This window comes from Cyrtonyx montezumae, unplaced genomic scaffold, assembly GCF_038088225.1.
Source record: "Cyrtonyx montezumae isolate F1298 unplaced genomic scaffold, pur_monq_1.0 scaffold_49, whole genome shotgun sequence".
NCBI lineage: Eukaryota > Metazoa > Chordata > Aves > Galliformes > Odontophoridae > Cyrtonyx > Cyrtonyx montezumae.
This window is the reverse complement of record NW_027072055.1, coordinates 431247-443720: the sequence shown is the minus strand read 5'-3', so window position 1 is coordinate 443720 and position 12474 is coordinate 431247. Positions and strand designations below refer to the sequence as shown.

The window sequence follows — 12474 nt, the reverse complement described above, 5'->3', positions numbered from 1 at the left end:
GCCTTAGACCTTAGCCTAGGCACACATAATCATGTCCTCCACTAGCCAAGTATGTCTCTATAGTGTGCTGCACCCACATGCCCACCCACCCACTGGGATTCCAGTGCTGAGGGGGCTCTGCAGATGGACTCTGGTTCTATCTTTGCCCTTCTGAGGACCGCATGCTGCTCCCGGTTCCCTAACTGCCACAAACTGCCTCCAAAATTTTACAAACTCCCTCTCAAGTGCTCCTGATTTGTCCCAAGTTCTCCCAGAATTACCCCTAAAGTGCCCCCAGTGACCTGAAAAATTCCCCAAACTGCTCCCAATTGCTGCAAACCACCCTGAAGCTGGGACTCTGCCCACATCAAGAGGGGCTTTGAGGCACTGCAACACAGACAATCCCAGCGTGTGCTCCACCTGTGGGCAGCACTGGAACCAATGGCCGCCCGGCTTTCACCCATACCATGCAGAATTGAAAGCGAAACCAAAAGCTCTGCTGAGGCCCCCATTTGGGAGGGAATGGGGTCTCTGTGCCCCATATCCCCACATTCCCCCCTCTATTCCCACTCTCCCCTCTATCCCCACACCTCCCTCATGTTTTCTTGCGCAAGAAAAGCTCAGAATCAATCAATTTTTATCAGGCAAAGATCTTGGTGGAGCAACAAAGGTTTTTTACTTGCTATTGCAATAGAGGGCATGTCCACTTGTGGCAAAGGAGAAAACATGCACTTAATCTGTGAACCGCTTCTCCTCCTAGACCTTTTCTCTCATGGCAGGTAATTGTTCCTTCCCAAGATCGTTCTTCTAAAGGCCCCTGACATAGGTGCCAATTGAAAGAATCAGTGGACTAAAACATCTGTTGGGCAATACCCAAGCATTCTCTGTTAGAATCATATGGTAAATTGAAGTAAGATAGTGTGTGCCTTTGTCTCAAGTTATGCATAGTCATATTTTTAAAATTCTGATTAGTGGATGAAAGAGAGTGAATCATTCTACAGTACAGTGTCATCCCTTTGTCTGGGATTCCTTTCCTGGTTTTGCCTGGGATTCCTTTCCTGGTTTTGCCTTGACAAACTAAGAAAAAGCTAATTGATAGGCTAATAACATCATAATGAAAAGATAAGACTACACTAAAAAAAGTTATTTCCATGGATTCCGGCAGTGGAAACATAAATCCTGTACAATTTATATTTAATCTATCACTAAAAATAGAAAAAAATAGCGCACAGCAACCTAAATAATACCTAATAATTCTAATTCTTAAGGCAACATTGGTACCACAGAAAAATCACCCATTTTTGTTATACCATGACCAGTGTTGTTACTAATATACCATCCAGTGGATAATCCAGATGTTTTTCATCATTCACTATGGCATGCAGAAGTTATTTACAATACAACAATTGAAAAAACAATAAGTAAAAACACGGAATCCCAGTTATTGTGAGGGCTGGAGGCTATTTCTTTTTTTTCTTTTTTTTTTTTTTTTTGCAAGCTAATGTTTGTTTATTAAGCAATAACTCAAAGCATATATACACAGAAAGGCAGTATGTGCTAAGATCTGGTTGGTTCACAGTATACGATCCTGCACCTGCTATGTTTGTTCCAGTTGTTTCATCTAGTCGCTACTGTGGCCAAAGCACGCATCTTCTTCTCGCTGGTAAATGCCTTTCTGCTGTTCTACACAGTTTCTGTTCTGTTTGTGTGTGCTACTTTTCAAACAATTGCTAACGTTATGGCAAGGATTGCTTACACTTCTTCTCAAAAATACCCTACACAAAAGTGTCTGGAAGCTGCGATAGACAACCTCAGAGATAGCCACCTCCTTTCTGAGCATCAGCTGGGGGCCAGATGTAAATGGGAGTATTCAGGGCCATCCTATGCGAAACCAGAGCAACCCAAGAAAAAGTTTCAGGATGAGCATAATTGGGTACACTTGGCCTCTCAGGCTGCAAGCGTGCACTGCTGGCTCATGCAAGAACAGCAATAACTAACTTGTACACAGGGCTAATTTAGGAAGTTATTATTGTTCCATGTTAAAGAAAAGGTCAGGATGTGAGACAACAAAACTGAAATACAAACATAGCAAATCACTTCCATTTCAGCCATTAATACACAACATTTGTTATCATTAGGCTCTAAGCAAGGAAAAAATAAGGTGCTTTTTGTCTCCACCTGAGAGCTGTTTAATTTATTTCCCCCCCCGTCCTGTTGAGGAGGGGCAGTGAGAGAGCAGCAGAGCCAGGCAAGGTGAGCACAGCACATCCGGAGTTGCTGAGTTCCGGGGTGGTTTTGGGGCCCCAGCCCTTCAGCACAGTGTCTCCGTGTCCATTCCCCTCTGCAGGACAGCCCGGCTCCACCACCCCTCAGGCAGCCCCTGGGAGCTCTGTGCAGGCACCGCATGGGGCAGCATGCATGCAGGGCTACGGAGGTGTGCCCCCAGCACAGCCCCTGACTCCTCACATCCTCCTTCCTACAGCACCTACTTCCTCCCTTTGATTTCATTTTCCTCCTCAACACAGTGCCCTCAGGATCACCTGTTAGCTCTTTTCTCCCCAGTATGGCAAATTCCCATTGCTTGTTATAACGTAACGAGCAACTTTCTAATTTGGTGCACTATAAGTCAAAACAATTTATATGCAACCCAAGAAAAAGTTTCAGGATGAGCACAATTGGATTCCTTTTGATGAACTAATCTATTGGTCCTTAGGCTAAAACGAACATCCCTTATGCTAATCCAGCCTGTATCACCTCCACAGTGCCTGCTGGCATCTCATTTCTCTATAGATACAGAGATAAGAACAGAGCCTGCGTGAGAGTCAGCACTGGCCCAGAATTCGTATGGGCTCCAGGAGATAGAGAGCAGCGTGATGCCTCAGTAGAAGCAGACAGAATCCAAACGCATGTTTAGGAATAATAACCAATAATATTTATTACACACTCACACATATAAATGAACAGCAAACACAATTGTATCAATTAATAGAAATAGATAAGCATTTTAAAGGTGAAAATGCATAATATGAGCCTGCTACAGGAACAACAGTGAGTCAGTTGTAGAGAAAGATGAGAAGTTAATCCCTCCTGAAATGTGTCCTTGCCATCATTTTCCTCACTGCATCCTTGAGTTCCTGGTTCCTCATGCTGTAGATGAGGGGGTTCAGTGTTGGAGGCACTACTGAGTACAAAAATGACACCACCAGGTTCAGGGATGGAGAGAACAGGGAAGGGGGATTCAGGTAGGCAAAGAAGACCGTGCCCACAAACAGGGAAACTACGGCCAGGTGAGGGAGGCACATGGAGAAGGCTTTTTGCCGGCATTGATCAGAGGGCATCCTCAGCACGACCCTGAAAATGTGCACGTAGGACAGCACTATGAATACAAAGCACCCAAGTACGACAAGAACACTTACCACAATAAATCCAGTTTCCCTAAGGTAGTCTGATTGCGAGCATGAGAGCTTGAGGATTTGTGGAATTTCACAAAAAATCTGGTCCACGGCATTGCCCTGGCACAGTGGTATAGAAAATGTATTGGCAGTGTGCAGCAGAGCATAGAGAACACCAGTGCCACAGGCAGCTGCTGCCATGGTGGCACAAGCTCTGCTGCTCAGGAGGGTCTCGTAGTGCAGAGGCTTGCAGATGGCAACAAAACGGTCATAGGCCATGACTGTGAGAAGGGAATACTCTGCTGAAAATAAAAACAAAAAGAAAAAGACCTGTGCAGCACATCCAGCGTAGGAGATGGCCCTGGTGTCCCAGAGGACATTGGCCATGGCTTTGGGGAGAGTGGTGGAGATGCAGCCCAAGTCGAGGAGGGCGAGGTTGAGGAGGAAGAAGTACATGGGTGTGTGCAGGCGCTGGTCGCAGGCTACGGCTGTGCTGATGAGGCCGTTGCCCAGGAGGGCAGCCAGGTAGATGCCCAGGAAGAGCCAGAAGTGCAGGAGCTGCAGCTGCCGCGTGTCTGCCAACGCCAGCAGGAGGAACTCGCTGATGGAGCTGCTGTTGGGCATATTCTCTGCTATTCCTGGGCGTGGAGTTGCTGTTAGGAGTGCAGAAGATAATGACAAATCAAGACCGTCCTCAGAGAAAATCAGTTCCCACATCCCATATCTTTACCCTGTCTACACTCAGACCTCTCATTCCAAACTCTGTGCAATTAGTTTTGCTTTACTGTCTTCACTTACTTGACATACGGTGTTAAAGGCCATGACTAATGCTGCTCCAGTGAGCTCACAGCCTGCTCACATCCCACATATCCTGAAAGTTCCCTCTCCTTTCTCTCTTCTCCCCGTCACCTGCCGATCATGTCCCCAGCATTAATACGTGGTGCACAGGAACTGCTCCTGGGCACAGCTGTTTCTCTGCAGCTCTGCCTGCTTGTATGAGCACTTTGTGTCCCAGGGGACCAGCCCAACTCAGCGGGAGAGGATGTGATTTTCTTCTCCCCATCTCCCTGGAGATGTCCGTGACTCTCCATGGCCAACAGCTTCTGAAAGGCTGCTGGATGATCGCAGACTCACACATAATGGAGACGTAGAATGGCTTAGGTTGGAAGGGATATTAAAGTCACTCACTCCCAACCCCCCTGCCATGGGCAGCGTTGCCAACCCCCAGATCATGTTGTCCAACAACCCATCCAACATGGCCTTGAATGCCTCCATGGATGGGGCATCCACCACCTACTTGGGCAATCTGTTCCAGAGCCTCACCACCATCCATGTGCAAAAATTTCAGCAGAGTCACTTGCTCACTTACAGACAATTGCTGATGAACAAGGTGCCTGGGGTGCACCTAGATGTGGGCAACACTGCCTGCAAGCTGTGGTAGACAACCTCAGAGATAGCCACCTCCTTTCTGAGCATTAGCTGGGAGCCAAATGTGAATGGGAGTATTCTTGGTCATCCTAAATGACACCAGAGCTCTGATTTTAGGACACCTGAGAGTATCATTTTTCACCTGTCCCCTTGGAGCATGCCGAGTTATACCGCTGACCGAATGGATGAGCTCAGCATAAGAGCCAGGTCATTGTCTCTGCTCCATCTGTGCCATATTCTGGAGTTCAAGGCATTACAAAGCTAGGACACACCTACGCTCCTTCAATGATGACACCTGAGTTTGTTCTGGGCTCTCTTATGAACTTATGAACTTATGAACTCTTATGAACTTATGAACTTATGAACTCTTTTGAATGGCAGTTCCCTGGGGTCTCCAGCACACCCACAGCCAGCTGGCAAAATGCAGCACAGCACCTTCAGGAAAGCCATGCCCTAGGAGTGTTGGTGCTGGCTGGACAGCTCCAAGCCCCACAATGGCTCTATTGCCCGCGTTCCACCTTCTGAGCACCACTACCATCGTGTAGACACAGGATCCAGCCAGGATACATCCAGTGATGCTTTGGGAATGGAAAGCTTTCTAAAGTGTCTTTACACTAAGGAGAACACCAAAACTATGAACTCCTTGAGCTAGAAATCTTTTTGCATTTGCAGACCTAGGATCTTCTTGGATCACAGAAACATGGCAGGATGGTTCCCACCTGTGAAGCAATGAAAAACAAGGGATAAGGACTCTTCACAGGGGGTGGTCAAGGAAGGCTACTGCTCTGTCTGTGAGAGCACACTGAGCTCTGCCTGGAGAGGGCAGAGGATCCCACTGTGAACTGATGGAAATGGCTTAAAGAGGAGACCAGCAGTGCCTGTTACTGGTTTCCAGGTCAGGAAGAATAAGAGGAAGGGGACCTAAAAAGACAAACAGGAGCCTCACATTTTGAGGCCCTTGTCACAGTCAGGGGCTTTACTCACTCCAACATCAACTGGAGAGGCAGCACAGCAGGGCATAAGCCATCCAGAAGATCCCTGGAGAGCACGGCTGACAGCTTCATGACCAAGCCAAAGAAGAACTAAAGAGAAGAGGTGCTCTGCTGGATCTCATACTCACCAGCAAGGAGGGTTTGTGAGGAATGTGAAGGTCAAAGGCGTCCTGGGCTGCAGTGGCCATGGCATGGTGGAGCTCAGGTGTCTGTAGAGAGGGCAAAAGAGAAGCTCACAACTTTGGGCTTCAGCAGAACACAGCTTGGCTTCTTCAAATGTCTGTGGGGTACGGGAAGGCAAGGTAAGGCTCTGAGGGGAATAGGGTCAAAAAAGGTGTTATCTACCTAAGGACCAGAACTTACAAGTAGAAAAAGTCCATTCCAAGGAAGAGAAAGCCAAGCAGCAATGTCAGAAGTCTTGCAGGAATGGGAAAGATTGCCCTGATCAAACCCAAACAGAGCAGTGCAGAGATTTTTCCCAGTGTTCCTGCTGAGATGAGTTTAGCAAAGCTAGAGTTCCACTGCAATTGAATGTGTCCAGGCATATCAAAAGGAGGTAGAGCTTAAAGAAATGTGTAGGCAGGAAAAGGAAGGCTAGGGAGACTGTGGGCCCACAGTAGAATGGGGCAAGGAACCTGGTGAGACAGGACATGGAAAAATCACTGATACTCATTTCCTTCCTGATCTCACTGTTTATCAGTTGGATTGGGCCTCTTGGTATCCTATGTGCCAGAAACAGTTGGGAAATGCTGATGCAAGAAGAGGTGAACTCCGAGCACCTAAGGAAACAGGATCCAGAGTTGGAAGAGACTGACAGAAATCACAGAATCCTTGAGTGGCTTGGGTTGGAAGGAGAGAAAGCAATACCCAGAGTAGTGCCTTCCCATTTCAGATGCTCGAGACAAGAAAGATGTCAGCAAGCTGAACGGGGCTTGGGAAGGCTCAAACAAGAGGTCTGGGTTTGAATGCTTCACGTGTGAGGAGAGGCTGAGGGATCTGGGCCTGTCCAGCCTGGAGAAGGGAAGGCTGAAGAGGATCTCACTGCAGCCTGCCAGAACCTGGAGGACGTGATGGAGAGCACAAAGCCAGGCCCTTCCCCATGGTGCGTGTTGAGAAATAAAAGAGAGGTTTGGCCTGTGCTTCAGAAAAGCACCTTTTTCACCACCAGCTGATGCAAGAATTGGTGCATGTCATCCAATGAGGCTCTGCAGTCTGTTCCCATGGAGGCTTGGAAAATCCATCAGGTGCAAATGCTGAGCAACTTGGTGTGTCCCTCTTTCTGACAGGTTGGGCTGCAGACATCCCCCAGGTTCTCTTCCAGCCTGGCTTATCTTGTGATCCTATGGCCGACAGCTGATGGGAAGAGAGCAGATGTTTACAGAGCATGAAGCATCCTGTGCTGTTTGTGACCATCTAAAACAAGATCTGAGGAAATGAAAAGAGATCGGTACACAGTGTGACTCAGTCAGTGCAAACCCTGAGGGCTGCCATGGGCAGTTCTAGGCAGGATGTTTTGGGGGCACCAGGCTCTGTGCAAGGCACAAATGGACCTTCTTTCCTTTTTGAAGCTGTAAGTCTGAAAGATGCTAATGTCAGTAACACTGCAAAAAGAATAAAAAAATAAATGACCACAAGTCAGGGCATGTTTTCAGCAAGTCATCTGGACACATGCTCTTCCCACTGCTCTCCAGATTTTCCCCATCTCTTGCTCGGTCTTCACTCAGATACCTCCCAATTCCCTGGCTGCTTCGTGACCATCAGGGAGTTTGGAACTTGCTCCATCCATCTATCCAAAGTCAAATGAACTCTTCTGACAACTCCTTAACTGTATTTATATCTATCCCTTCCTATCTCTGTCTAACTCATTTCTTATACAAATGTTCCCTGTGAAAGACAAACTTTATGAGATGCAGCTTGGACATGGCATGCAGTTGAAGACTGTTTTACTGTTCATTCAATTGCATCGTGTTCCTTTCTGTTTGTTCACAAAAAAAAAAAAAGAAAAAAATCTTTCTTTGTCCATGTGCAGCTGGTTCTCTGAGGAAAGCAAGTTGAAGTCCGTGCAAAGGAGGTTTAACACTGAGAGGGTGACTTCAGAGGAAAAGTCATGCATTCCCCATGGGGCCAATGTGAGTAGAAATGGGGTGGCAAAGTTGAGGAGGATGTTTGTCTGCACAGTGTCAGAACAAACTCATTCGGGGACATCCTGGATCAACATCCATTGCTGAGTGCCGCTCCAAATTCTTTTTGAAGCCAGACTGTAATTAAATAAACAATTTGGCCTATTAGATGTTCATGAGCCTCTTCATCTTTAGACTGTCTCCAGACACTTCTCCAACTTGCTGTACAAGTTCTGAACACTTGAAGAAGATGACAGGAAGGCACAGGAGGGCTCTTTAGACTGTAATGGGCCCCAGGGGAAATTAGCTGCTGAGTCCATCAACATCCAGTGCAGAGAGAAGTTAGCAGAAAGAGCTCAAGAAGTTAAAGTCAGAAGTAGCAGTGACTTTGGAGTAATAATAGGCCCCACGGAGGGCCATTATCAACACAGCCTCCCCAGGGACTTGTTGGAGCAGATCACTGGAAGCCATGGTTACAGGCTGACAAAGGGACTGTGATGGTGGCTGTGATGCTGAGAAAACCCTTTGTTATCTCACGAAGCAGAAAGGCCGAGCCCTGATCCCCAGAGAATTGAAAGGGAGATCCTGTCCCTCATGTTGGCTCAGGGACCTTCCTGTGGCATAGGGATGGAGGTTTGTGTGATATCAAGTGAAAGACAAGGGGACAGCAGCTCTCTGCGTGGGGTGCAAGATGTTGTGAGGCCCAAGTCCCACATGGGCAATGTGTCTCATCACACGATTTGGATGTGAGAGGGGCCCAGTCTGAAAAAGTAGTAGTCAAGCACAATGAACCTTTGAACTTCAGATCTCTCAGGCCCAAGGTGGAGGCACCACAGCCTCACTGGGAGAGTTTGGCTCTGGGGATGCCATGTTTGATGCTAACTCATGTGCAGAGCTCCTTTCCTGCAGATCAGCCCCCAGTCTGTATTGATGTGTCATCACTCCTTGTCTCTCCTTCACAGCACTGTGACTCTGGCATCTCTGTGCTGTAACTCCAACATCAACACACTCCTGCCTGCTGTGACAGCCCAGTGACTCTGGCATCACTGTAATACAGACCACTGCAACAACTCAGTTATTCTGACATCACTGATGTCCACACCACCAAGTCTCTTGTCTCATGGCTCTTGTCACTGAGCTCCTGTGCACTGAGACAGCACAGTGACTCCAACATCACTGTGCTCATATCCACTATCACAGAATCCTAGAATATCCTGCAATAGAAAGGACCCACAAGGATCATTGAGTCCAAGTTCTGGCTCCGTGTGACCATCCAAAATAACAGACCATATGACTGAGGGTGTTGTCTTGCTTCTTGAACTCCAGCAATTTTGGTGCTGTAACCACTTCCCTAGGAGGCCTCTTCCAATGCCCTCCTTTGGACACTCTCCAATAGTTCTATGTCCTTTATGTTTTGCATTGCCCAGAAGTGCAACCAATGCTCCAAGTGAGGCCACAGCAATGCAGAGCAGAGCAGGGCAACTGCTTCCCTTACCTGTCTAGCACTGCTGTCCTCATTGCTCCTCAAAGGAAGGTTGGCCTTCCTGGCTGAGTGGGCACACTGCTGACTCACGTTCAATTTGCTGTTGATCAAGACTCCCAAATCCCTGTCAGTAGAACCACTCTCCAGTGTCCCATTCCCTACTCCGTGAGTACAGCCAGGGTTGCCCCTACGCAGCTGCAGAATCAGGCACTTGTTCTTGTTTCACTTCAAGTGGTTGGTGATTGGCCAGTTCTCTAAGTCATCCACATCTCTCTGCAAGGCCTATGCACCTTCAGTGGAGTCAACAGCTCCACCCGATCCAAAATCATCAGCAAATTTCCTGAAAAACTCTTCTAGTTCTTCATGTAAGCCGGTGATGAAAACATCAAAGTGAAGTGGCTCTAAAACACAGCCCTGCGAATCCCTGTTAGTGACCACTTGCCAAGCTGATGGAACCCCATTTACAATAACCCACTGGGTTATTTTACTGACCCTTCAGCCGAATGCTCACGTATCACAGTGCATTTCTCTCTCTCCATATGCCAGACCATTTTTCCAAAAGGATAATGTGAGAAACAAATGCTCTACTGAAATCCTAACATATAACATCAACTGGCTTCCCTTGATCAACTACATGGGTGACCGTGTCACCAAAGGACATGAAGTTAAACAGGATCTTCCCCTCATGAACCAGAGTTGGCTGTGACCAAAAACAACTGTTTTTCAATAACTCCCTACATCACTTTAACCATAATTTTACCTGGCACTGAAGTGACACTGACAGGTCCTTAATTGCTGGGGTCTTCTTTCTTGCTCTTCTTTAAAACTGGAACAACCTTTTTTGCCACCTTCCTGTCAACTGGGAACAGACATATCCCTAGGCTTCTTCTGATGCCTTTAAAATGAGAGCCCAGAGCAAACTCAAGTGTCATCACAGAAAGAACGGAGATGTGTCATAGCTTTGTAATGCCTTCAACTGCACAGTATGCCACAGATGGAGCAGAGAGGAAGATCCAGCTCTTCTTTTGTGAGCTCATCCATTTGGTCAGCGGAATAACACTACATGCTCCATGGGGATAGGTGCAAAAGGCACAGGGTTCTGCTGGCATTTAGGATGGCCAAGCATACCTCCTTCTGGCTCCAACTGATGCTCAAGAAGGAGGTGTCTATCTCAGAGATTTTCCACCACAGTTTGCAAGCACTAGCACACAGCAACCCAGCACCCCATGCACCTTCATCATCACTGAGTAGTGTGTGAGCTACTGAGTTAATGTTGAACAAAGACCAAGGATTTGAATTTGGGGCTCACAAGCAGACACCTCATTGTACACATTGAACTCAACTAAGAGGATTCCTGAGTGCCAGAGTCCAGTGGGGAACTTAATCCAATTTCAACCCCAGGTTACCATCAGTGGATGAGCCTAACCCTAGAGTTAGGATGAGAGTATCTGATAGTTATAGGACAAATTTCTGTAAGCACCATCCAAACTTGGAGAGATTCAAGGCCAGGTTGGATGGGATCCTTGGGAACCTGATCTAATGGTTTACAAATCTGCCTGTGGTTAGAGGCCAGAACTAGGTGATCTGTAAAGTCCCCTCCAACCTGAACCATTCTATGATTGTGTAATGATATGTCTGCACTGCCTGAGCTGAATCACTGTGCTGTATAAGGGAAGCCAACCCCTCCCTGTCCTGATCTGTCCCCTTTGTCATACATGCCACGAGCAGAGGTTTCCAGATTGGACATCTGCTTCTCTCATGTGCAGACGTATCCAACCATGCTCCTGGAATCCAGTGGACATGTGGTGATTAACTGATCTGACTTTGAAGTATGTTTTGCAGTGGTGATCCCGCTGCCTTTCAGGAGCTGTCAGCCCTGGAATCCCCAGGACATCTCAGGGGAGATGACTGGGAAGAAGAAATCACATCCTCTGCTGCTGAGCTGTGTGGGGCACCTGGGACACATGGAGCTTCTATGAGTGGGCAGTGCTGCAGAGAGACAGCTGTGCCCAGGAGCAGCACTCGTGCAGCACACAGCAGGGCTAGGGACTTGAACTGCCCGTGAAGGGGAGAGAAGAGAAGGAAGAGAGCTTTCAGGCTGTGTGGCACATAAGCAGGCTGAGAGCTCACCGCAGGAACAATTCTCACAGCCTTTGGCAAGGTAAGTCTCTCACTGCAGGCAATGAAGCCACTTTTCCTGGAGGGTTCACTGAATCTGGGACATACTATTGCAAGTCAGGCTGCAGACTGTAAGTTTCTTCAACAGGGAATAACCTCTGCTCCAGCTGAGGGCTTCCCTGCTGCAGCATCAGAGCACAGCCCTGAGGGCTGCTTGTCTGAGTGAGCTGCACTGCCAGCTATCTGCCCCAGGCCAGGTCCTGCAGCTTTTGGAGCAGCGAGTGCTCCTACTGACCTTAAGCTGAAGGCCGCAGGACACAGCTCGCTGTAACCTTTCAGTTCTGTGTTGGCAAGGGGATCCCTGCAAAGTCGTGGCACATGCAGAATAGTTGTGTGCTATGTGTGCGCTGTGAAACAGTATTCCCTCCTGTACCACAAGTGTAGCTGATAGCAGCATTCAGTTAGAAGTAGGGACAGAAGGCCAGTGCACTCTGTAATACACCAATACCACTGTCCTCAGTATTTAAAAGCTTTCTGTACTGTAAGAAAAGCCAGGCACCCACCCCATGCAGCCTCCCAGACTTCCCAGGACTAACTACAACCCCGCCTTATAAAAGCACATCCATTTCATTAGATAAGGATTGCAAGCTGTACTAGAGATATAGGATTTATAAATGCTCACTGAAAAATACCAAGGCTATTCCCGTTCCGAGTGGCTAAAGAACTTCAGCATCTCTGATGTTTTATCAAAAAGCTGGAGGTCCTGCATTTAGGTCACAGCTGTGAAAGTTAAAGGGCGCTTACATCAGATGTAGGGTTGTTTCTTTTATTTAAACAGAGGTTTCATGGTTACTTTGAATCATAAAGAAGATGTGCTTCTAGTAGCTGACCTGTCTTCGGCTTCTTCTAGTCTTGTAGCCTTGCCTGGGGCTGTTTCAGTAACAGCACCTTATGGTCCTATG

General features: G+C 47.5%; 1 protein-coding gene across 1 annotated transcript; it reads right to left on the bottom strand.

Annotated features, from left to right (window-relative positions):
- Window positions 1-3056: 3056 nt before the first annotated feature.
- Window positions 3057-3995, bottom strand: LOC136055866 (olfactory receptor 14C36-like). The gene has a single exon (XM_065747742.1). The coding sequence runs from the start codon at window positions 3993-3995 to the stop codon at window positions 3057-3059; it is 939 nt and encodes a 312-aa protein (XP_065603814.1).
- Between the last annotated feature and the right edge of the window lie 8479 nt (window positions 3996-12474).